Raw genomic sequence first — 21,817 nt, 5'->3', positions numbered from 1 at the left:
AATTGTAATTCATATCATATGAAATGGATGACGGACATCACAAATTAATACATACCATACAAACGTAACATATCATATTAATTGGAGTTTCCCGGATTTACATTTACTATGTTAAGTCTACCCCTGAGTCCAGGTTGCTTTAGGCTACTCTTTTTCATGTTGTAGAGCTATTTATTATATGGCTAGCCTAATTGACAGCTGTATGGCACTGCATATAGATTAGAGGACAACACAATTTCTGAGTATATTCTAGGTCTAGGCTGTAGTGGTGTGTGGCATTTCCCATGTTTTTCATATAGCAGTCAGCTGAAAACCAGTGGTGCCGTAATACCACCTTTATTCAAGCCTCGCGTCGCGTAGTTCTCCGGCGCGCGTTCCCCACTTTTGGTATGACCCCCTGACTGTGCCAGCAACACGTAACAGCTCTACCACTGAGGAAGCTGCAGTGGGCCTGCCCCCTTTAGCAATCGGATGTTTACTTGCTTTGTCAGCTGTGTCCTCGCAGCCTAGCCTACTATAGTCTACCTCCGAATTGATCAGAACCTCGGACTTGAACCCAGAACAGCAATATATAAGACCGCCAAGGTTCCTTGTCACTCATTTCCCCTTCTCTGCTACAATAGGACCTTGAACAAGGGCGCATTACGTTCACTTTTGTTTTTTTTTGCTAACCAGTAAAGATGACATTAAAATCCAATAAAAACGAACCCGCTGTCATACTTGAGCGGGTCAACAGTGCTCGAACAGCCCTCTCCGACCTGTACCTGGAGCAGCTGCTTCAAAACAAACCAAAGCCAGAAAAGGTAAGCGGTTTACAATACATTCATACGATTGCCATAACATTAAAACGATAGAAAATATGTCTTAATCAGATACGCAGTAGGCCTATATGTCTGTCCGGTAGGCACATTCCTTGGTGATGTCGTAAAAGCTATACAGATGTGTCAGTTAACTTCATTGCAGGAGTTCAAGACGCAGGGGATATTAATGCGCTGGTCAGCGCTGGTAAAATCCGGTTTAAGACGATCATCTTGGTGTTCATGTGCTTTTTGTGTTTTTCATATATAGCCTACATTATTAAACATTATTATTAGTATATATATATTATTCATATATACTTGATTAAATATAGGGTTTTCCTATTTGTAAATAGTTGAACATGATGACCACACAGCCTATTATGTCATATAGGCTATCGTGTTCAGAGCTTCAGTCTAGGTCACTCCAAGACGTTACTGCATGCGGTGAGTTCAGTGCTTGTCAAATCCTATCTTAGTTTGTTCCAGACAGGTAATAAGCAAGATTCAGTTCTGCAATTTCTCTCACAAGGAACAGAAACCACACACCAGGCACAAGGACTGCGTTTAGACAGGCAGCCCAATTCTGATATTTATTTCACTAATGGGTCTTTTGACCAATCAGATCAGCTCTGAGAAAGACCAGATGCGAAAAGATGTGCTGTGAATGGTCAAAATACCAAGGAGTGGAAAAAATATCAGAATTGGGATACCTGCTAAATATGTGTATGTGACCAACTAAATTTGATTTGATAAGTTTAAACACAGCTTAGCAGAATCAGGTTAACCATTTCACAGCAATAGGGGGAAGTAGGCCAACATGTAATGTCTACATAACGGATGAGTGTATTTTTCAGAATAGGTGACTGACGTTGGCACTAATTGCCAGCATAGGCCTACTATGCCTACTGTTGTTTTTAACACTACTTTTAACTCATGACTTTTGTTTAGACATGTCCATATGGTGATCATGTACAGCATCTGGATTCAACAATGTGTTATGCTCCAGTTATAAGCTTCAACTATGTCGTTTCTAGGCATAAGTGACATAAGCAGCCGCTTAGAGCCCCACAGACACTAGCGGGCTCCAGGAAGTCTCAACTTACTATTAGTTAGGATAGTAGAATACACAACTGGCACATTTCCATTGAGGATTTACCCCAGTGTTTTACCCAAAATACTTTTCTGTTTCCATCAATGCGGGCCGGCACCCGTGTCTCACTTGGCCAGGGCTCTGGCGGACCTGCTCTAACTTGGAGCCAAGGCAATGCCGTGGCTCATTTACATAACAATGGATAACTGTCAACTTTAAAGTAACTGTCCAGTATTTCCAGATTTCTTTGAAATATGACCTATAATTAATTACAGTAAGAGTGAAATAGTTTTCCTTCCAAAAAATAGTAATAAGTATGTAGGATCTGCCCCTTTTTTTCAATTCTCGCCTAAAATGACATACCCAAATCTAACTGCCTGTAGCTCAGGCCCTGAAGAAAGGTACCATTTGAAAGGAAACACTTTGAAGTTTGTGGAAATGTGAAAGGAATGTAGGAGAATATAACACAATAGATCTGGTAAAAGATAATACAAAGAAAAAACTTGGACATTATAAAGGCCATATTTTAATAAAACAATGGGAAGTTTGGGTCGCAGTTGCACGTTTTTTTTGTTAAAACATGTAGTCTATGTGTAGCTAGCTAACATATTGTTTTTTTCAGTGGCTACAGCTAGAGATGCAAGTGTCATTTGGTTAGCTAGCAAGAAATGTGAATCACTTTGCCAGCTAGCTATGCTGAACATGAAGAACTGTTATCCACAGTTAGCATATCTCTTATTTGTCAATCAAATGTATTTGGCATGTGTGGGCAGGCAGGCAAGTTCCCATTGAGTTGTCAAAATGTGGGTTGGGACCAGCATGCATTCACAGGCAAGCTGCTAGTGATGGGTTGTTCGCGAACGAGTCGGCTCTTGTAGGGGAACGTTGGGAGCCGGCTCGCATTTCAGAAGAGCCGAATCTATTTATAAAAATATAAAAAAATTAAGATATGAATAATCAAAAGATTTAAATGAATAGAATGAACTAATTCAAACAACGAAAAAATAAATAAAATAATATAATATAGGTATAAATGCTCAAGCTCACACACATTCGTTCTGACTGTCTGCTCAGACTAACAGCCTCACCTGTTGTTCCTGTCAATCAGACACGCAGTGTCAACCAATGAACCAAAGATGTGTGAGGAAGGGCCGAGCCAACTCACTCAGTCACACCCTTAGCCACCGAGGAGAGAGAGGAAGGACAGCTGTGAAAACAATATCTGGAAAATGAGTCGGAAGCACAGTAGCATTTGGATGCATTTTAATAATGTAGACCATGTTAGTGCACGGTGTAGAATTTGCCAAAACAAAATCTCATATAAAGCCGGTTCTACTCACAACCTACACCGGCATATGCAAACTTTGCACCCAACTGTGAAGCTACTGTAGCTGTAGCGGAGCTTCGAGAAACTAGCGGGCCTGCTAGTGATAGTGGTGGAGCCAGCACCTCCACACGTGGACATGTTTCCACTCAGTCACGTAGGCCTGCTCCGCGACCCACAGCAACGCAGTCTTCTATGGACCAGTTTATGCCAAAGTCTATGTCTGTAGCAAAACAAGGCCAAATTGATATTGCATTGGCTAAAATGATTGCCACCGATTTACAGCCATTTTCGATCGTGGAGGACAGAGGTTTTAGAAATTATAGCAATAGTCTAAATCCAATGTACACAATTCTAAGCAGGAAAACCCTTTCAAAATCACTAATTCCACAACTGTATGAGAGCACACAGGCTTCAGTGTGGGAAAGAGTCCAAAAAGCACTGCAGTTTGTCTTACCGCTGACTGCTGGACATCAAGGGTAACCACTTCTTACATGTCGGTTACATGTCACTTCATTGAAGATTTTTTGATGTCTAGCTGTCTTCTGGACTGCTTTGAGTTCAGAGACAGACACACCTCAGAGAACTTGGCAGAGGAACTGTTGAGAGTGGCCAGAGAATGGCAAGTAGATGGAAAAGTGGTCTGTTGTGTTAGCGACAATGCAGCTAACATAACCAAAGCCATGAACATTTTAAATGGACCCATCATCCATGTCTTGCCCACAAAATCAACCTGATTGTAAGAGATGCTCTGAAGGTGATGAAGCCCACTGTGGACAAAGTGAAAGCAGCTGTGGAATACTTCCACAGGAGCACAGTAGGTGCTGAAAAACTAAAGTCTACACAACGCCAGATGGGGATGCCTGAGCAGAGACCTAAACAAGACTGCACTACAAGGTGGAATTCAACATTTTATATGTTGAAGAGGTTTCTTGAGTCAAAGGATGCCATCATCTCTACCCTGGCCATTGTCAATGCACCTGTTGATGCTCTGAGCCAAGAGGAATGGGAGGTGGTGGAGGAGGTGTGCAGAGTCCTGGAACCCTTTGAGCAGGTCACTGTGGAGATCAGTGGAGAGAGGTACAGTAAGCAGTTATTACTACATCATTATTTAATCCAGTATTATATATGTATATGAGCAGTAGATGAGAATGTAGTATTCAGTAGATAAAACATGAACCTGAACTAATAAGTTACTCTTCTCTCTTTTCAGCTATGTGACAGCCTCAAAAATGATACTCCTATGTAAGGGTCTGCAGCGAATCACAGCCAGCCGCCAGAGATAAGCAAATGTAACCACAGGACATGTGACAGAGTTGATGGACACCCTATGTTCATCAATGGACAGAAAGTTCCACAGAATGGAATATAATCACGCGCTATCAGAAACCACTGCACTTGACCCTAGGTTTAAGAAGTTAGCCATCAGTGATGCCAGAGCGATTGATGAGGCTCATCAAAGAATAACCTCAACAGCAGGGAGGGACAGCTCCAGCAGTCAGCTGGCTCAGGCACCAGGGCAACAGGAAGAAGAGGGATCAGATGGAGGGACAGCCCCAGCAGTCAGCTGGCTCAGGCACCAGGGCAACAGGAAGAAGAGGGATCAGATGGAGGGACAGCCCCGGCAGTCAGCTGGCTCAGGCACCAGGGCAACAGGAAGAAGAGGGATCAGATGGAGTAGAAGCACCAGCAGTAGTGCCACAAAAGTCTGCTGTTTGGATGCTGTTTGATGAGAGAGCAACTGGGGATGCAGCACGAAGGAATCCCTCAGCAGATGCCATAATGGAGGTCTAATCCTATTTGGAGGAGCCCCCTCCAAAGATCTGCAGATCCTCAGAGCTGGTGGAAGAACAAGGCTTCTATCTACCCACGGCTTACTAAAGTCATAACAGGGAGACTCTGCATAGTGGCCACATCCGTTCCCTCTGAGAGGGTCTTCTCGAAAACAGGACAAATTATTACTGAGAGAAGAAACCGCATCAGCCCCTCGAAAGTGAGGCAGCTTGCATTTCTGAATGCAAATCTCTCATAAAAGCAAAATATGGTCAGCATTGCTGTGTGCTGCTGGTTATAACATGGCAATAAAGAAGAGAGAGAAAAGAGGGACCAGTTTAATGTTTTAAGTGGGATGCTGCAGTTTTGCACATTATTTATTTTTCTTTGATATGGTGCAGTATTCTATTATGTTGTTCAGATTGTATTCGTTTTGAATTGTTACATTTATATGCACTTTGTTTATATACATTAAAAAGTGATACTTTAAATGCAAATGTTTAATAGCATTCTTTTTCATAACAAACCAATGCATTTTTAAATACATCGTGGTTAAGGTAGAGTATGATTTCATTTAATAATTTAATTAGAATTGTTTTAACACCAGTCATAGTCAAACTATCGCAAACTGTTTGACTTGAAAAAATACAAAACATATTTTTTAAAGAGCCGTTTGGGAGCCAAAAGAGCCGGCTCTTTTTGGTGAGCTGAGCCGAACGAGTCGGCTCACTGAAAAGAGCCAGAATGCCCATCGCTACAAGCTGCAGAAGGACGAGCAGGCTACAATTCCCCATCGTTTATCAGTGCAATTTTGATGGTCAACCAGCTGAAAAAGTTTGAGAGACTTTATCTAATGTTCCCTCATTAGATTTTTGCTCATCTTGATCTGGCTAGCATTAGTTGTTGATCTTGTTGTTGTTGATGTGCATAGGCAACTTAGGGAGAGAGAGCCTACCTTTTCATGGTTGTTTGATCACTAGGACTGTGAAGTCCCCAAATTTAAGAGGACTCCCATGGTATTTACTGTACATATTTGCATTTAAATGCGTTCTAGTGATCTAAAGTCGCATTGTTGCTACTGCCTGTAAACACACAGTCCAGTTCAAAGTGAATGATGCCAGGCCATATAGTCCTGCTGTAGCTGTGATTGGCTATGGTGCACCAGTCTGCGTAGACTCTGGTCCTGGACAAGACAGATGTTTTTATTAGGTTTTATTTACTGCAGTGCCTATTAATTGTCCAAATGCACGGCCGCTTTCCCACATTTTATTGCTATAGAATTTCCACAAATGTCTTACTTTATGTAATTCCCAAACATTCTATGAGTTTATGACAACGTGAAAATGACCATATCTAAGTGCTCGAATGTCTGAAAATTAACAAAAAAGGTGTCATATTCTTCCTGGGGGTGTATAGGAACAGATTTGAATAAGATTCCATGTTGATAACATGCTGTCAGTTCCACTTCAAGTGTCACACTACTGATGGAAACGCAACAAGTCTAGAGCTTAACACACGTTAACTTAAAACATTGGCGTTCCACTGGTCTGGGGGTAAATCTCAATGGAAAAGCACCAAATGTGTATGTTTTCCTCTTGTTGTGTCAGTCACCGACAGTCACTCAATTAGCCCATGTCAGCTAACATTTTATAGATTGCTAGGTAAGTTAGTCTAGCTAGCTATCTTAACCTTGTAGTAATTATGGCCAAATTACTGACCAGGCACCTTGTGTGCCTAAGGGCTTTGACCTCCAGGGGGCCCCCATTGGTTTTTCTCACTCAGATATCATATGAACATGGCATGAGTCATGGAAAAATGTGTAGAATTGCAGGACATTTCCTTTAAAACGGAAAAATGTTTCTCTCAACCCCATGGGAAAATGAATAGAATCTCATGAAATGTATTTAAAAACGGCTAAATTTTCTCTCCTCCGCCCCACAACCAAATCTTTCTTAGGGTCTCCAAAATGCTAGAAACGTCCCTGAGCGTCAATAACATCAAGGGATGCAGGCAGCTGCTCTGGATGTTTTAATATGGATTTTCGTCTGTCTTCTTAATTATTTGTGAAAGACTTCCGTATGTCAAGTAAGGGTCTTACAGTAGTAGTATGCTCCCATTCCAACCACACATTTCACCATGGACCTTTGACCCCACAGGTGAGGAGGGCTTAATGCTATCAACGTCTTGATGAGGCATAGCTATAGTAGACCGTTAATCCCCTCAGTCCCATTGGTCCCCTAGATCAGGATGACATTCCCATGTCCTTGTCTTTGTTTGCTTGCTTGGGAAAAATGCCGAGCCAGGTGTACCTATTAGATACAATCAGGAGGTTGTCCTTTGTCTGTCTCAAGGGGGGATTTTTTGGTATGTGATGATTGTACAATAGGCCTCGCCAGTTTCAGGGGATTAAGGCTAAAGTGCACAGCAGGGCCTTTACTGCCTGGAGTTTGAGGGGATTTACTTGATGAATGGGTCACCCATAGAATTATGAATTAGAATACTAGAATGGACATGAACCTTCTTATGATGGTCTAAAAGGTCAGCCATTTTGGTCAGGGAGTTGGACAACCATGATTTGCTGGTGCTGTGATAAGATATTGTGCAAAACAATGAATTTGAAGATAATCTGCTCTGAATGTTTGTTAGCTAGCTATAGCCAAACTGTTTTAGAGGAATGATTCAAATTAACTGCCAAAATGCAAACATTCCATTTTAAAAAATGCAGTCAATCGCAGCCCTACATGTCTGAAATCGGTTGATGATAGGATTTAGACAACTTGTAAATACATCAAGTACTGACATTGTAACATTCACAGCATTCCAAGAAAACAAAAATTTTGACGTTTATGGTCTGTTTGCATATATATATTTTAGAGGCTATTTATACAGATAATTTGTATAAAGCCCGTATGAACTTTATTTATAATTATACAACAATATTTTGGGGTGACACTATTTTCTATTACACAATTTCTGTTATAGCACATGCCTCTAGTAATTGAGTAGTATCTCTATGGTGTCACCCCTCTATTGAAGTGGAAGGACGGGTTAAAATACTCTGCTTGATCAGGGAAGAAGGAGCTAATGAGTGATGCAGTAAGCCAGGCAATCAAGTTCGAAAGAAGCCATGACACTTCCAACAAGGACTTTGAAGTAGCAACTTTGACATGGAGAGGGGAAGCCTTGCATGGAGACTTTTCCCTGACATCAGCAACGGGTGTAGTAACCTGGTGCAGCAGTACCTCAGGGAGAAACTGAAATGTGAAATCATCATCTATTGTGAGATCTGGACTGTCGCCAAGTCAGGATCACATCTGCTTTGAGGAGGCAAACGAATATCTTATCTTAAGAATATCGTAGAGATGAGTGCTGGTGTCTCATTCTTTGTGTGTGTGTGTTGCTTGTGTCTGAATAAGGCGTCCTGTATGTGCTAGCTGCCTGGAGTGTGCAGACTACATCAGCTGAGTCATGTTTCACTGGACACTAGCCTAATCTTCCAGGCTAAAGAACTGCAGCTTTCTATAAATAGACACACAGCAATGTCTGCCTAATGCAAGGTGTCTCCCATCCTAAACCCTTGTCTCATCGGTGCAGTTAAAACAGGGACAGACAGACACTAGAACATTGCGGATGTGCTTGCGTTATGTTCCGTGCTCTCATCCTCTCATTGAACCAAAAAAACACGTCCTCATGAATAACGTTGCTCTGCTTTTTATATCAAGCTTACTTGAAATGATGGTACCTGCTTGCGGGTTGTGTAATTACAAAATGATTATGCATTACATTTGTTAACTGTGTATTCTACATAATAAGTACCTTGTGACAATGAGTACCAACCATACTACTTTACATTGTACCTGTAGTTGTAATTACAATATAAATACATACTGTATGTTTTAGCAACACTTATTGTGAAGAAGGGACTCATCCAACATGAACTTGACTAAACAAAATGCCTACAGCAATATGTGAGTGTAGGCAGACGCTTGTCTGATATTTTCTTCAATATTTTGAATGTCATTTATTGTAGCATTTATGTTAAGATATAGGGAGGGGCTCACAGATATGTACTGCCTTGGTTTGCGTTTACACAGGCAGCCCAATTCTGATCCTTTGCCCAATTATTGGCCAAAGAGCTGATCTGATTGGTCAAAAGACCAATTAGTGGCAAAAGATCCGAATTGTGCTGCCTGTGTAAACGCAGCCTTATCGCTGTGGCCCTGCAAGGTCTTGTGGATCAATAGTTCTTAGTCATTTGTTAGGAATCTACCCTAACCTAGCCCTGGTATTTTTGGGAGGGTTTGATTATAGAGACATTAGATCCAGTTTGTACCTTGAACTATTTGTCTAGCAATTTTGTGTTGTTGCTGTCACTGGAACACTTTGTCCTTCAAGTTGCGTATTCACAGCACCCAGTGTAATTCCTCCTGTTCATTTCTTATCTAAATGAATACAAAAATATTCTACATTTCAACATAACAGATGAATGTTATCATCACTGGATTAGGTGATGGGAACCACAGATGAATGAAAGAGCACACAACATGTAGCCCTATAGCTGTGTTGTAATGTTGATTCAAAACATGGCCCTTACATTTATACATTTTAGTCATTTAGCAGACGCTCTTATCCAGAGCGACTTACAGTAGTGAATGCATACATTTTATTTCATACATTTTATTTTTTTGTACTGGCCCCCTGTGGGAATGGAACCCACAACCCTGGTGTTGCACACACCATGCTGGCGTTGCAAACACCATGCTCTACCAACTGAGCCCTTAGTCTCTGTTGTTTTTGACACTACTCCCCTCCCCACTTCAATTGTATTTATTTATTTAACATTTATTTTATCAGGGAGTCATAAATAGTCATCAATAACCAAGCTTCCATCACTGGTGGATGACTACAACTCCCAGAGGCCTGCTGTTCACACATTCAGGTCAGGGGTCAAAACCAATGACAACTAGGAAATCACATGTACAAAAGACCCAAAGGCTTCAAGACCAGATTGTTTTTCTTTGACTCTGAGACCCTCCCCCAGCCCACCTCGTAATCTGACACTGCTCAGTGCAGTGGAAGTAGGAAGCCACAGAAGAACATAATGTTTTTCTTCTGGGAGACTGGGAGGACCTCCACCGTTGAATCCACCCTGGCACTTTGGAGCCTGAAGTTGTTTTTTTACATAGGGTATAATTCAGTATTTCTGAGTCCTGTTGACTAGTTCAGCATTATGAGATACAGAAGATTATTGAGAATGCTTACTCTGCTAAAACGACATTGGGAGGGATTATACCATGAGCGTCTGTAAACTTTGAATAATGCTATAGTTAAACTGTGTTACCTGTTGAAGAGGATTACCCTCTTTGTTTACTGTCAAACTGATAATATCTACAGTGGGTGCTTGCCTAATTTGACTCTTAACAGCATAACGAGTTTTGTATTTCACATGACATAGTAACAGGACTCTTTTGGAATTGTATTTACTTAACCTTTATTTAACTAGGCAAGTCAGTTAAGAAGAAATTCTTATTTTACAATGACGGCCTACCAAAACCTCCCCCTAACCCGGACGACGCTGGGCCAATTAGCTCTAACTGGACTGTTGTTAACTCACTTGGTAAACTAACTTTCAAACTGTATTGGGTATTAAAAGGCTGTTTCACTTTAGACCAGGGGTGTCAAACTCATTTTACCCTGGGGGCCGCATTCGGTCTTCAACGAGGTCCGGGGGGCCGCACTGAAAATCAGCAAGATAGACATTTTAAAGTATACTGAGTTATATATAACATATATATACTTTTTTTAACTCAAACCACCTGCGGGTTGTATGTTTGACAGCCAAACTTTAGACCCACACCTTTTTCAATCTTGGCTGTAACTATAGAAAAGGGATCTTGTTAAAAACCCTTGGTTCCCCCTTTTGGAGAAGTTCCATAAAAAGCTTCAGGAAAACTAGTGCTCATCAATTATACAAAGCTGACCTTGAAATCACGGCCCAGTAGGCAGACAGTTGATCAAGGTCGGCTTGTAATAGTGGGAACCAAGTATGCCCGAGTCATCATTAAAACAAAAATGGAACGTTTTCCAACTTTGTAGTAAGCTTGCTCAAGAAATGCATGTGCTGTGTGTTCTTCAGCTGACCTCGGCTGTTTTCTGCTATTAAAGATATTCATTATCCAGATGACACCAGTTACCCTTTAGACCAAAGTCTGGCAGTTTCCTTTGGACATGTGACTTCCTTCTCATTCCAACCAGGGTCAGCACTTTGTAGGGGATTTATTGAAGACTGGGTGAGCCTGTCTTTTTATGACTTAGTCCTGTGTGCTGAACAATATGATTAACGAACTTCAACCTTTTTGCCTGTATGATGAGGAAACTATTGTGATATGTCCCTTACCAGTTTCTTTCAAAACAGGCAAGGACAGGTCCGTCTCGGTAAACATGCAGCATACCGCACACTATGGCCCTATGGGGATGTCATTTCATCAGTGTTTACCTTGGATCCAGTCTGAAGAGTGTTCCACTACAATGATGTGTTGATGTGTTATGACAGACACTATTTCTACACTCCTGGTACTGGTCTCCTGTAATATCAGTATTATGTTGCAGAGTAAACAACTTGTTTACTCACATTGACCACAAGACCCCTCTAGGCTTTTACTGGAACACTGCAGACTAGTCCACATGGTGTTGAAGCCTAGTGTGTGTGTGTGACCTTGCTGCGTTTCCGGGAATGTATCCCCCCGTAGAGAAGAGGAATCTCCCATACACTCTGCATGATTACCCCCCCCCCCCCCCCCCCATGGACAGAGGCTACTGCAGCTGCACCAAACAGGGCACAGAATCTTAACATCTGTCATTTCTGTTTTCATTGCTGTTTTAACGTTCAAGTCTATTCAAATGTCGGAAAGAATCCACAGCCTACTGGGGTTTGTGTTGAAAGAAAAATGGCCCTCTGTCAAGCTTTAACAGTATTCTTTTGTCATTCTGTCAGGGAAGGTATGGTCAGGATCAGGGTTAATTTTCCCTACCTCAGCATTTTTCTCAAGGCTCCCCACGACCAGTTTGGTTGAGCCTGGGCGTGTCCATAGTGAGATAGTGTACAGAGTGTACACAGCTTCTCCTTAAATGGGGAAAACAGACAAACATCGAACTGGTTGTTCTTTGGCTAATGGCCTGACTACAATGCATTTTTAGACCCAGTCAAAGTGGTTGGGTGAAGGGTCAGGCTATAAGTAACAGCCCTAACAAGTTTGACAGTTTGCTTTCCCTTTGTTCAAAATCCATATGTCCTCGTGGTTCCTCCGAGGCAGACAACTTTAGAAGTTTTTTTTAGGGGTTGGTGAGCATAGAAATAGACATAATAGACCTTGTCCTAAAACCTCCACACGATTTTTCAATAATATAATATGCCATTGTTGCACATAAAACACACACTCTAGTGATAACCCACTCGGTTACAAGGGACAAGGAGAGGCTAAAACCGATAAGATAAAGGAAAATTGCTTTGTGAAAATATGATGCCATTGGAGTTGTTAGTCATTTTTTTTATGGCCTTGTTGTTTTCCCTCAAAGACATCACTGCCATCATCCGTTCTTTAGTCAGTGGATCTGACTACACTAGACAAGACTACTGGCGTATTGATTCCTATTCGTATACAGAACTATGACAGATTACCCCCTTCTTATAGGCCTAATTCTTTTTGGGGTGAGCGGATAATTGTGAAAAGACAAAGCTATCAGAGTCATTGCGAATGAACTTGTGTCAGTGTGATGTGGTCAAGCACATTGAACAAATGATTAGCTAATCTAAAACGAGAAGTTGTTTACGTGGTTAACAAAGGCACCATGGGATTTCTCTGAACTAGTATTATTATGTTCCATGTCCCCCATAGAGCTTAAGATTGTTAACATTGAAGGGACACTTGCAGTTATCTGTTAAAAGATACTTAAACGTATCTACGTTAGATAACGTCTCTCAAGCCACAGAGCTGGCACCGCTGGGGCCGGCAGCATGTTCCATCAGGGAGTGTAGGAGGCTTCATTCCATTACTGCACCTTACAGGTGGTAAGTAACCTTTGTCACCCAGGGGTCCATGTACAGAACAGTCAGGGGCTAGATTAGTCTGATGGTTGTCGACCTGAGTGGTTTTACTCATCCCTGGCAGGGCTAGCAATGTGATAATGCCCATGGGGCTGGGGGTGAGAGCAGTAAAAGTGAATTAGGCAGTGTGATAAAAGCTTGTGCCGCACTGTGTGTAATGGAGGGACATCCACACAACAGAGCAGGCCAAATCCCACGGGAGGTCCCACCTGGACCGGTCTTCCATTATCCTCTCCATGTGTGGAGTTAAGGAAAGGAAAGGCTCCACAATCTGCTTTAAATCATTTCATGGTCTACTTTTGGATCCCTGTTTTGAATTAGCTGCTGCGGTATTTCAAGGTCATAGAAAGGTCATTCACATAGAGCACTTTGGTGTACTTAAGCATTTGGCATTTGTACTTGTATTCAATCAAACCTGGTTTGCACATTGCTGAAATGGAACGGGTGGAGTGGAGGTGAGGGATCATCAGCAAAGGCCACATTCCTTTGAGTTACATTACACACAGCTCAGTGTTCTCGCAGCCAGACAGTGGTCAAGTGGCCAGGGTTGCTATGTGTCGCTGTAATGGATGTCATAATCTTTACGAGGGATTTGTTTGTTCATATCAATACTTTTCTTCGAAACACGATCTCACTCAGGCGTAGCCATGGCAATCTTTTAGCAGGTGAACCAGAGCAGCGGATATGGGTTGTCCCTGCCTAATGAGCTGGTGAAAATGTGGAGTTAATTTTCAACCCTGAACAGATGCTGAAACTGCGAATTAAACATGGCTCTTGGGACACAGCCGAAAAAGGCTTTTAATAATGCCACTAGAAATGCCAATGTTCAAATAATCTGACATCAGATGATCAGAATGCTAAACTTGTTGTATTTACAATGTATTTATGTATTCCTAGTAAACAAAAATGTAACTAATTGTAGCTGTATTGCTGCAATGCTTTCAAGTTGTTTGGGTGCTTTGCATGAGATTGTCAAAAGGCTTTTCCATGATTGCATTGTTCCACAATTTCTAAAACAAATAGGGCCAACCATTGACACCTAGTAACCCTGCAAACGTGGATGTTTTGGACGGATTATGACATTTTGTCAAGATGATAATCCAAAATTGCATGTCGTATAGGAGCACACTGAGGTTGTGTTCACAGTGAGTTTTTCACCCCAGTATCCTATTGCCTGTGCCTGTTGATGTTGAGTCTTGATATGTTTTCCCATAGGGGGTTATGCCAGCCTATGAGACAAAAGGAGCAGAAGTATACACTAACGGCAGCGCTGGTCACATGAACGGAACTGAGCCAACTAGGATGCGTGAGGTGGCGTTTGAAAAAAATCCCTCAGAGCCCATGGTAAATCATTCAGATGCCAATTCCTCTCTTTTTATGTCTCGCTTACTCCCTTTCTGTCTTTCTCTCCCCTTTCGCTTCCCGTCTCTCCTCTATCTCTCTGACTCACTCTGTCATTTTGAGGACAGGTTGATGTGTGCTGTTTTCATGTTTTTTTTGCCTTTAGGGGGTGACTCTGAAATTTAATGGAAAACAGAAGTGCACTGTGGCCAGAATATTACATGGGGGAATGATACATAGACAAGGTACAGAACTCAACCACATCGACGAACATACTGAAGTGATTGGAATGAATTTGTATTAGAACATCAACATTATCCCCATACTTGTATGGAAAATAGAGATTGGTTATTTGCCTGATAACTCTCTCTGGCCATACTGGTTATTCTGTACTGATGCGGATTATTTCCTGTCCTTCTCCAGGTTCCCTTCATGAAGGGGATGAAATAGCAGAGATCAATGGAACGAGTGTGGCCAACCAATCTGTTGACCAGCTACAAAAGATCCTGGCAAGTCCCTACTGTCTCTATTTTAACAAAGAAAAATATGCTGAAGCGCATTCTGCCCCTGAGAGAATGGGTGACATGTTGCAAACTCACAATCCTAGTTTTGATAGTGTGGAGTGTAAGTAAAATGGTTGCCATCCTCCATTACAGAAAGATACCAACGGAGTAGTCACAATGAAAATCATCCCCAACCAGCCAAGGTGCTCTCTTGTGTGTGAGGTAAACCAATAAATGACCCAATGAATGTGCACACTTCCCCTTTCTGAATGGACTTGGCTATAATCACTATCTGGACTGAATTATTATTATTTTTTTGCACCCTTAAGTCAAATTTCAGTTGCATGCATAATCAAAGAAATGGTTACTATTCAAGCAGTGTTATGCTCATTGTTAGACTTGTTCTGCCATGATATCCCAAATGATTTCATCAGAGAATTACTGCAGGTACAGTTGAAGTCGGAAGTTTACATACACTTAGGTTGGAGTCATTAAAACTCATTTTTCAACCACTCCACAAATTTCTTGTTAACAAACTATAGTTTTGGCAAGTCGGTTAGGACATCTACTTTGTGCATGACACAAGTCATTTTTCCAACAATTGTTTACAGACAGATTATTTCACTTATAATTCACTGTATCACAATTCCAATGGGTCAGAAGTTTACATACACTAAGTTGACTGTGCCTTTAAACAGCTTGGAAAATTCCAGAAAATGATGTCATGGCTTTAGAAGCTTCTGATAGGCTAATTGACATCATTTGAGTCAATTGGATGTGTGTCTGTGGATGTATTTCAAGGCCTACCTTCAAACTCAATGCCTCTTTGCTTGACATCATGGTAAAATCAAAGGAAATCAGCCAAGACCTCAGAAATAAAATCGTAGACCTCCACAAGTCTGGTTCATCCTTGGGAGCAATTTCCAAACGCCTGAAGGTACTACGTTCATCTGTACAAACAATAGTACGCAAGTATAAACACCATGGGACCACGCAGCCGTCATACCGCTCAGGAAGGAGACGCGTTCTGTCTCCTAGAGATGAACGTACATTGGTGCGAAAAGTGCAAATTAATCCCAGAACAACAGCAAAGGACCTTGTGAAGATGCTGGAGGAAACAGGTACAAAAGTATCTATATCCATAGTAAAACGAGTCCTATATTGACATAACCTGAAAGGCCGCTCAGCAAGGAAGAAGCCACTGCTCCAAAACCGCCATAAAAAAGCCAGTTTGCAACTGCACATGGGGACAAAGATCGTACTTTTTGGAGAAATGTCCTCTGGTCTGATGAAACAAAAATAGAACTGTTTGGCCATAATGACCATCGTTGTGTTTGGAGGAAAAATGGGGAGGCTTGCAAGCCGAAGAACATCATCCCAACCGTGAAGCACGGGGGTGGCAGCATCATGTTGTGGGGGTGCTTTGGTGCAGGAGGGACTGGTGTACTTCACAAAATAGATGGCATCACGAGGAAGGAAAAGTATGTGGATATATTGAAGCAACATCAGTCAGGAAGTTAAAGCTTGGTCGCAAATGGGTCTTCCAAATGGACAATGACCCCAAGCATACTTCCAAAGTTGTGGCAAAATGGCTCAAGGACAAGAAAGTCAAGGTATTGGAGTGGCCATCAGAAAGCCCTGACCTCAATCCCATAGAAAATTTGTGAGCAGAACTGAAAAAGCGTGTGCGAGCAAGGAGGCCTGACTCAGTTCCACCAGCTCTGTCAGGAGGAATGCGCCAAAATTCACCCAACTTATTGTGGGAAGCTTGTGGAAGGCTACCCAAAAGGTTTGACCCAAGTTAAAGAATTTAAAGGCAATGCTACCAAATACTAATTGAGTGTATGTAAACTTCTAACCCACTGGGAATGTGATGAAAGAAATCAATGCTGAAATAAATCATTCTCTCTACTATTATTCTGACATTTCACATTCTTAAAATAAAGTGGTGATCCTAACTGACAGGGAATTTTTACTAGGATTAAATGCCAGGAATTGTGAAAAACTGAGTTTAAATGTATTTGGCTAAGGTGTATGTAAATGTCCGACTTCAACTGTATATTTTATATATATATAGTACATCCTTTAGTTTGCAAGAGGTTGACAGTCATTAAAGAGGGCCTCAGTCACCTGTCACCTATTGGTGCCATTGACTCATAACCTACTCTACTCACGTGCTATAACGTAATCTAAATACGGTTCCTATTATCTTTTGACCTTATCAGCAAATTGGTGAATTATTATTCACTACCACCATTGTAATAAGACAAACTGGGTTCCACAGTGTTAATGTTCTTTTTCTATGATACCATGCTTGAAACGTGACCACATCTTTGATAAGGTACCTTCTGTACCTCCAATGATATCTTCTTCCAAATCCTCTTTATTAAATAGAGTTTGTTCTTTGTCAGGCGAATCCTCCCCTTAAGCCAATGAAAGACACAGGTGACTATACAATCATTAGATTCCACTAGTGGCCCGATATTCAGATCATCTGTCATGTTAGACTGGCGAACTGAACTGAAACACGTTGGTAGTGTTCAACTTGACATTCACTCTGCCATCTGCTGGTCACATTATGCCATCACATCTCCCCCAACTTATGACAGTGGATAATGATTGTTCTGCCTCACAACCTAAAATTATGAAACATTTCGACATATGAGTTTCATTTTAAATGTGAACTAATTGAAAAACAGTTGTATACAACATAATGACAAACCCTTCAACCAAAGTCGTGTTTGTCAATTCCAGAATAAAATAAGCATGTCCAGGCATTATGATAACTGCTCGAGTAGTGTGGTCAGTGATGGCAGTCTAATGTAAAGCTTTTTGCCCATTGATAGAAACTAATCCAGCAAATCGTTTTCTATATAATTAGAATAGGCTACTAAGCCTATCGTAAACTATATGGTAATTATATAGAAAACGATTTTGGAGCCCAAATCCCTCCTGTGGATGTTACTATGACCTCTGTGTTGTTGCGTCAGAGAGCATAATACCATGGGAAGCGTTTGTGAACCATTAACTGATAGATTACTAGCTAACTCTAACATCTAGGATGCTGTTGAGACAGGTAAGTTTAATTTAAGCCACAGCACTATCTCTTTATTTTAGAGTACTATAAGATTCTACCATATGCTGGAAACTGCAGTGCTATAAAAGACGATATTAACCGCAATACACATATTCAAAAATGTTTTGCCCAATTCCCAGAAAGGAGATCATGTCCTCTCAGCCATCTCTGTGTATGCAGCTGTTCTGTGTTACTCAACAGACGTACATGAGGGCTCAGTTTGACTACGACCCTGCCAAGGATGACCTCATCCCATGCAAAGAAGCAGGGCTGAAGTTCAAAACGGGCGACATCATTCAGATCATCAACAAGCATGATCCGAACTGGTGGCAAGGCAAGGTGGACATCTCTACCGCCGACTTTGCTGGAATCATCCCCTCCCCAGAACTTCAAGAATGGTATGATCCGCAAAGTAGAGTAGTCGATCCACTTCTGATTACTCATAAAAAAGCTTTTGCCTCAAAGTTGCTCTAAAGTCCTGGGATCCAAAGTACTGGAATCCCTAGGATCAGCTGGCATGATCTTAATCCGAACAAAAACATCAGACGCTGAAAAACACACTTTGCTCTAAACCAAAAAAGAAAGATAACTTTGCTCAAAAAATATAGCGGTAATGTGTTACAGTTAAAAACTTTGTATGGATTGTAGGTGAGAGTAGGTTTTCAGTGTGTGAGTAACCCCAAGTCTCTCCTCTGCTCCAGGCGGGTGGCAAGTAAAAGTAAGGCCACAGAGGGCACCCAATCCTGCAGCCCCTTTGGAAAGAAGAAGAAGTGCAAAGACAAGTATCTGGCCAAGCACAGCTCTAGTAAGACTTATTTGTTTATATCCAATACAGTCTGGAGAACTACCTATACTAACTACATGTATAATGTATTGTTTTAGATCCCTAAACCACCCATGTATTATTTTCTCCCTTTTGTTAGTCTTTGACCAGTTGGACGTGATTTCTTATGAAGAGGTTGTCCGGCTCCCTGCCTTCAGCAGAAAAACCTTGGTGCTTATTGGTAAGCTCCCTATGTGATTGTCATAATCAAGACCTGCCTGCCATAAAACGAATTGAAATCACAATAAAAGTGAGTATATTAACCTCCCTTGGCCTTCTGTAATCTCTCTTTGCAGGTGCACCAGGTGTGGGAAGGAGCCATATCAAAAGCTCGTTGCTGACCAAATACCCAGAGAAGTTTGCCTACCCAGCACCACGTGAGTATGACCTTTACTTCTAATGATCTTCTGTCTGGTTTTGCCAAATCTACCAACCTGCATTAACTGGGGCTCGATCCAAACAACAGACACCACCAGACCCCCACGTAAGGACGAGGAGAACGGGCAGGAGTACTACTTCATCTCCAACGACACCATGACCAAGTGCATCACTGGGAATGAGCTGCTGGAGTACGGCAGCTTCCAGGGGTTCATGTTTGGAACCAAAATGGAGACTATCCAGAAGATCCATGAGCAAGGAAAAATTGCCCTGCTGGATGTGGAGCCACAGGTAGGCATAAAACGTAATATACACTACACATGACCAAAAGTATGTGGACACCTACTCATTGAATATCTCATTCCAAAATCATGGGCATTAATATGGAGTTGGTCCCCCTTTGCTGCTATAACAGCCTCCACTCTTCTGGGAAGGCTTTCCACTAGATGTTGGAACATTGCTGTGGGGACTTGCTTCCATTCAGCCACAAAAGCATTTGAGATGTCGGGCACTGATGTTGGGCGATTAGGCCTGGCTCGCAGTCAGCATTCCAATTCATCCCAAAGGTGTTCGATGGGGTTGAGGTCAGGGCTCTGTGCAGGCCAGTCAAGTTCTTCCACACCAATTTCAACAAACCATTTCTGTATGGACCTCGCTTTGTGTTTGGGGGCATTGTCATGGTCAAACAGGAAAGGGCCTTCCCCAAACTGTTGCCACAAAGTTGGAAGCACAGAATCGTCTAGAATGTCATTGTATGCTGTAGCATTAAGATTTCCCTTCACTGGAACTAAGGGGCCTAGCCCGAACCATGAAAAACAGCCCCAGACCATTATTCCTCCTTCACCAAACTTTACAGTTGACACTATGCATTGGGGCAGGTAGCTTTCTCCTGGCATCCGCCAAACCCAGATTAGTCCGTCGGACTGCCAGATGGTGAAGTGTGATTCATCACTCCAGAGAACACGTTTCCACTGCTCCAGAGTCCAATTGCAGCGAGTTTTACACCACTCCAGCCGACGCTTGGCATTGCGCATGGTGATCTTAGGCTTGTGTGCGGCTGATCGGCCATAGAAACCCATTTCATGAAGCTCCCGATGAATAGTTATTGTGCTGACATTGCTTCCAGAGGAAATGTGGAACTCGGTATTGAGTGTTGCTACCGAGAACAGACGACTTTTACGCGCTTCAACACTCGGTGGTCCCGTTCTGTGAGCTTGTGTGGCCTACCACTTCACGGCTGAGCTGTTGTTACTCCTAGACATTTCCACTTCACAATAACAGCACTTACAGTTGACCGGGGCAGCTCGAGCAGGGCAGAAATGTGATAAACTGACTTGTTGGCATCCTATCTGACAGTCACTGAGCTGTTCAGTAAGGCCATTCTACTGCCAATGTTGGTCTATGGAGAGTGCATGGCTGTGTGCTCGATTTTATACACGTCAGCAAAAGGTGTGGCTGAAATAGTTGAATCCACTAATTTGAAGGGGTGTCCACACACTTTTGTATGTATAGTGTATTTAAAAACAAAAAAACTGTTGGTTAACATTGCAATTAATTTGTGTCAGATGAATAACATGGTGCTTATTTTTTCTTGTTATCAAGACATTGAAACTCTTGCGGACGGCAGACTTTGCGCCTCTAGTGGTGTTCATTGCACCTACCAACTCAGCTACCCAGGTACACTACTGCTCATTCGTTACATCCAGGAATGTTGGCTGTTTGTCGAGGACCTTTCAAAATGCACCTCTCCAACCATTTATACCATATCAACCTTTCTAATAAGTAATGAAGTCCTGAAACTCTCAGGAGTCTGACACATCTCTGTCCCTTGTCTTGTAGTCAGACGCTGTCCAGTCGATCCAGAAGGAGTCAGATGCCATCCACTCCACCTACAGACACTTCTTTGACGTGCTGCTGGTTAACAACGATGTTGATGAGAGTGTGAAAGGAGTGGAGGCAGCCATTGAGCAAGCCACTTCCACCCCACAATGGGTTCCGGTTTCCTGGGTCTACTGACAAGTGTACCCCTGAAGAACAGTCTAACAAAACTGTTTTAATATCACAAGACCTGACCACGCGTTACTGATACACCACACGGTTTGGGTAGCAGCTAATCGCTATGGTTACGGTCATTAAGTTTTGCACAAGTGCATAAAAAAAAGCAATACAGAAGATACCATTTTATTTCATAACGTAGAATGAAACTCACCACAAAGGGATATTTTACATGTTTGTAAGATCTTAGTGCTTCTGGCTTTTCAGGTGCTGAATGATGGGTGCCATACGACTGCAGCTGATTATTAGCATGTTAATGCATAGAGGACCACTACTGTGAACGTAACACCGCTTTACCTGACAGGGTTTCATCATCAGTATCCTTATCTCGGGTTCAATTGTAAACAGGGTGTCATGAAATTTTACATAACTATATTGTCAATATGGTCATGTATTAAAATACAGGGAAAACGTGTTCTACATGAAATTGTCAAGGTTCCTCATTATATGGTCTCAGCTCAGAAAGGTATACTGCATGTAAGGCACTTTCAAACTGAATTCAATTTCCCTCCTACACCAAATTACTTACTGGTCGTGTTTCACCGGCAGT

General features: G+C 41.9%; 1 protein-coding gene across 1 annotated transcript; it reads left to right on the top strand.

Annotated features, from left to right (window-relative positions):
- Nucleotides 1-425: 425 nt before the first annotated feature.
- On the top strand, nt 426-21,689 carry LOC115154645 (55 kDa erythrocyte membrane protein). Its single transcript, XM_029701091.1, has 12 exons — nt 426-803; nt 14,307-14,435; nt 14,599-14,677; nt 14,856-14,941; nt 15,089-15,157; nt 18,213-18,409; nt 18,713-18,816; nt 18,935-19,015; nt 19,131-19,211; nt 19,301-19,503; nt 20,815-20,889; nt 21,052-21,689. Exons 1-12 carry the CDS (start codon nt 681-683, stop codon nt 21,226-21,228), a joined length of 1,404 nt encoding a protein of 467 aa, XP_029556951.1. The 5' UTR covers nt 426-680; the 3' UTR covers nt 21,229-21,689.
- Nucleotides 21,690-21,817: the final 128 nt, after the last annotated feature.

Source organism: Salmo trutta, chromosome 19, assembly GCF_901001165.1.
Source record: "Salmo trutta chromosome 19, fSalTru1.1, whole genome shotgun sequence".
In the NCBI taxonomy this organism is placed as follows: domain Eukaryota; kingdom Metazoa; phylum Chordata; class Actinopteri; order Salmoniformes; family Salmonidae; genus Salmo; species Salmo trutta.
This window is presented reverse-complemented; position numbering and strand designations above follow the sequence as displayed.

What these genes read in the sequence shown, in the direction of transcription:
- LOC115154645 (XM_029701091.1), top strand. Translation starts at nt 681, where the DNA reads ATGACATTAAAATCCAATAAAAACGAACCCGCTGTCATACTTGAGCGG. An exon ending in AAAAACCTTGGTGCTTATTG is followed by an intron (nt 19,016 to 19,130) that starts GTAAGCTCCCTA and finishes CTCTCTTTGCAG; the next exon opens with GTGCACCAGGTGTGGGAAGG. An exon ending in GTTTGCCTACCCAGCACCAC is followed by an intron (nt 19,212 to 19,300) that starts GTGAGTATGACC and finishes TCCAAACAACAG; the next exon opens with ACACCACCAGACCCCCACGT.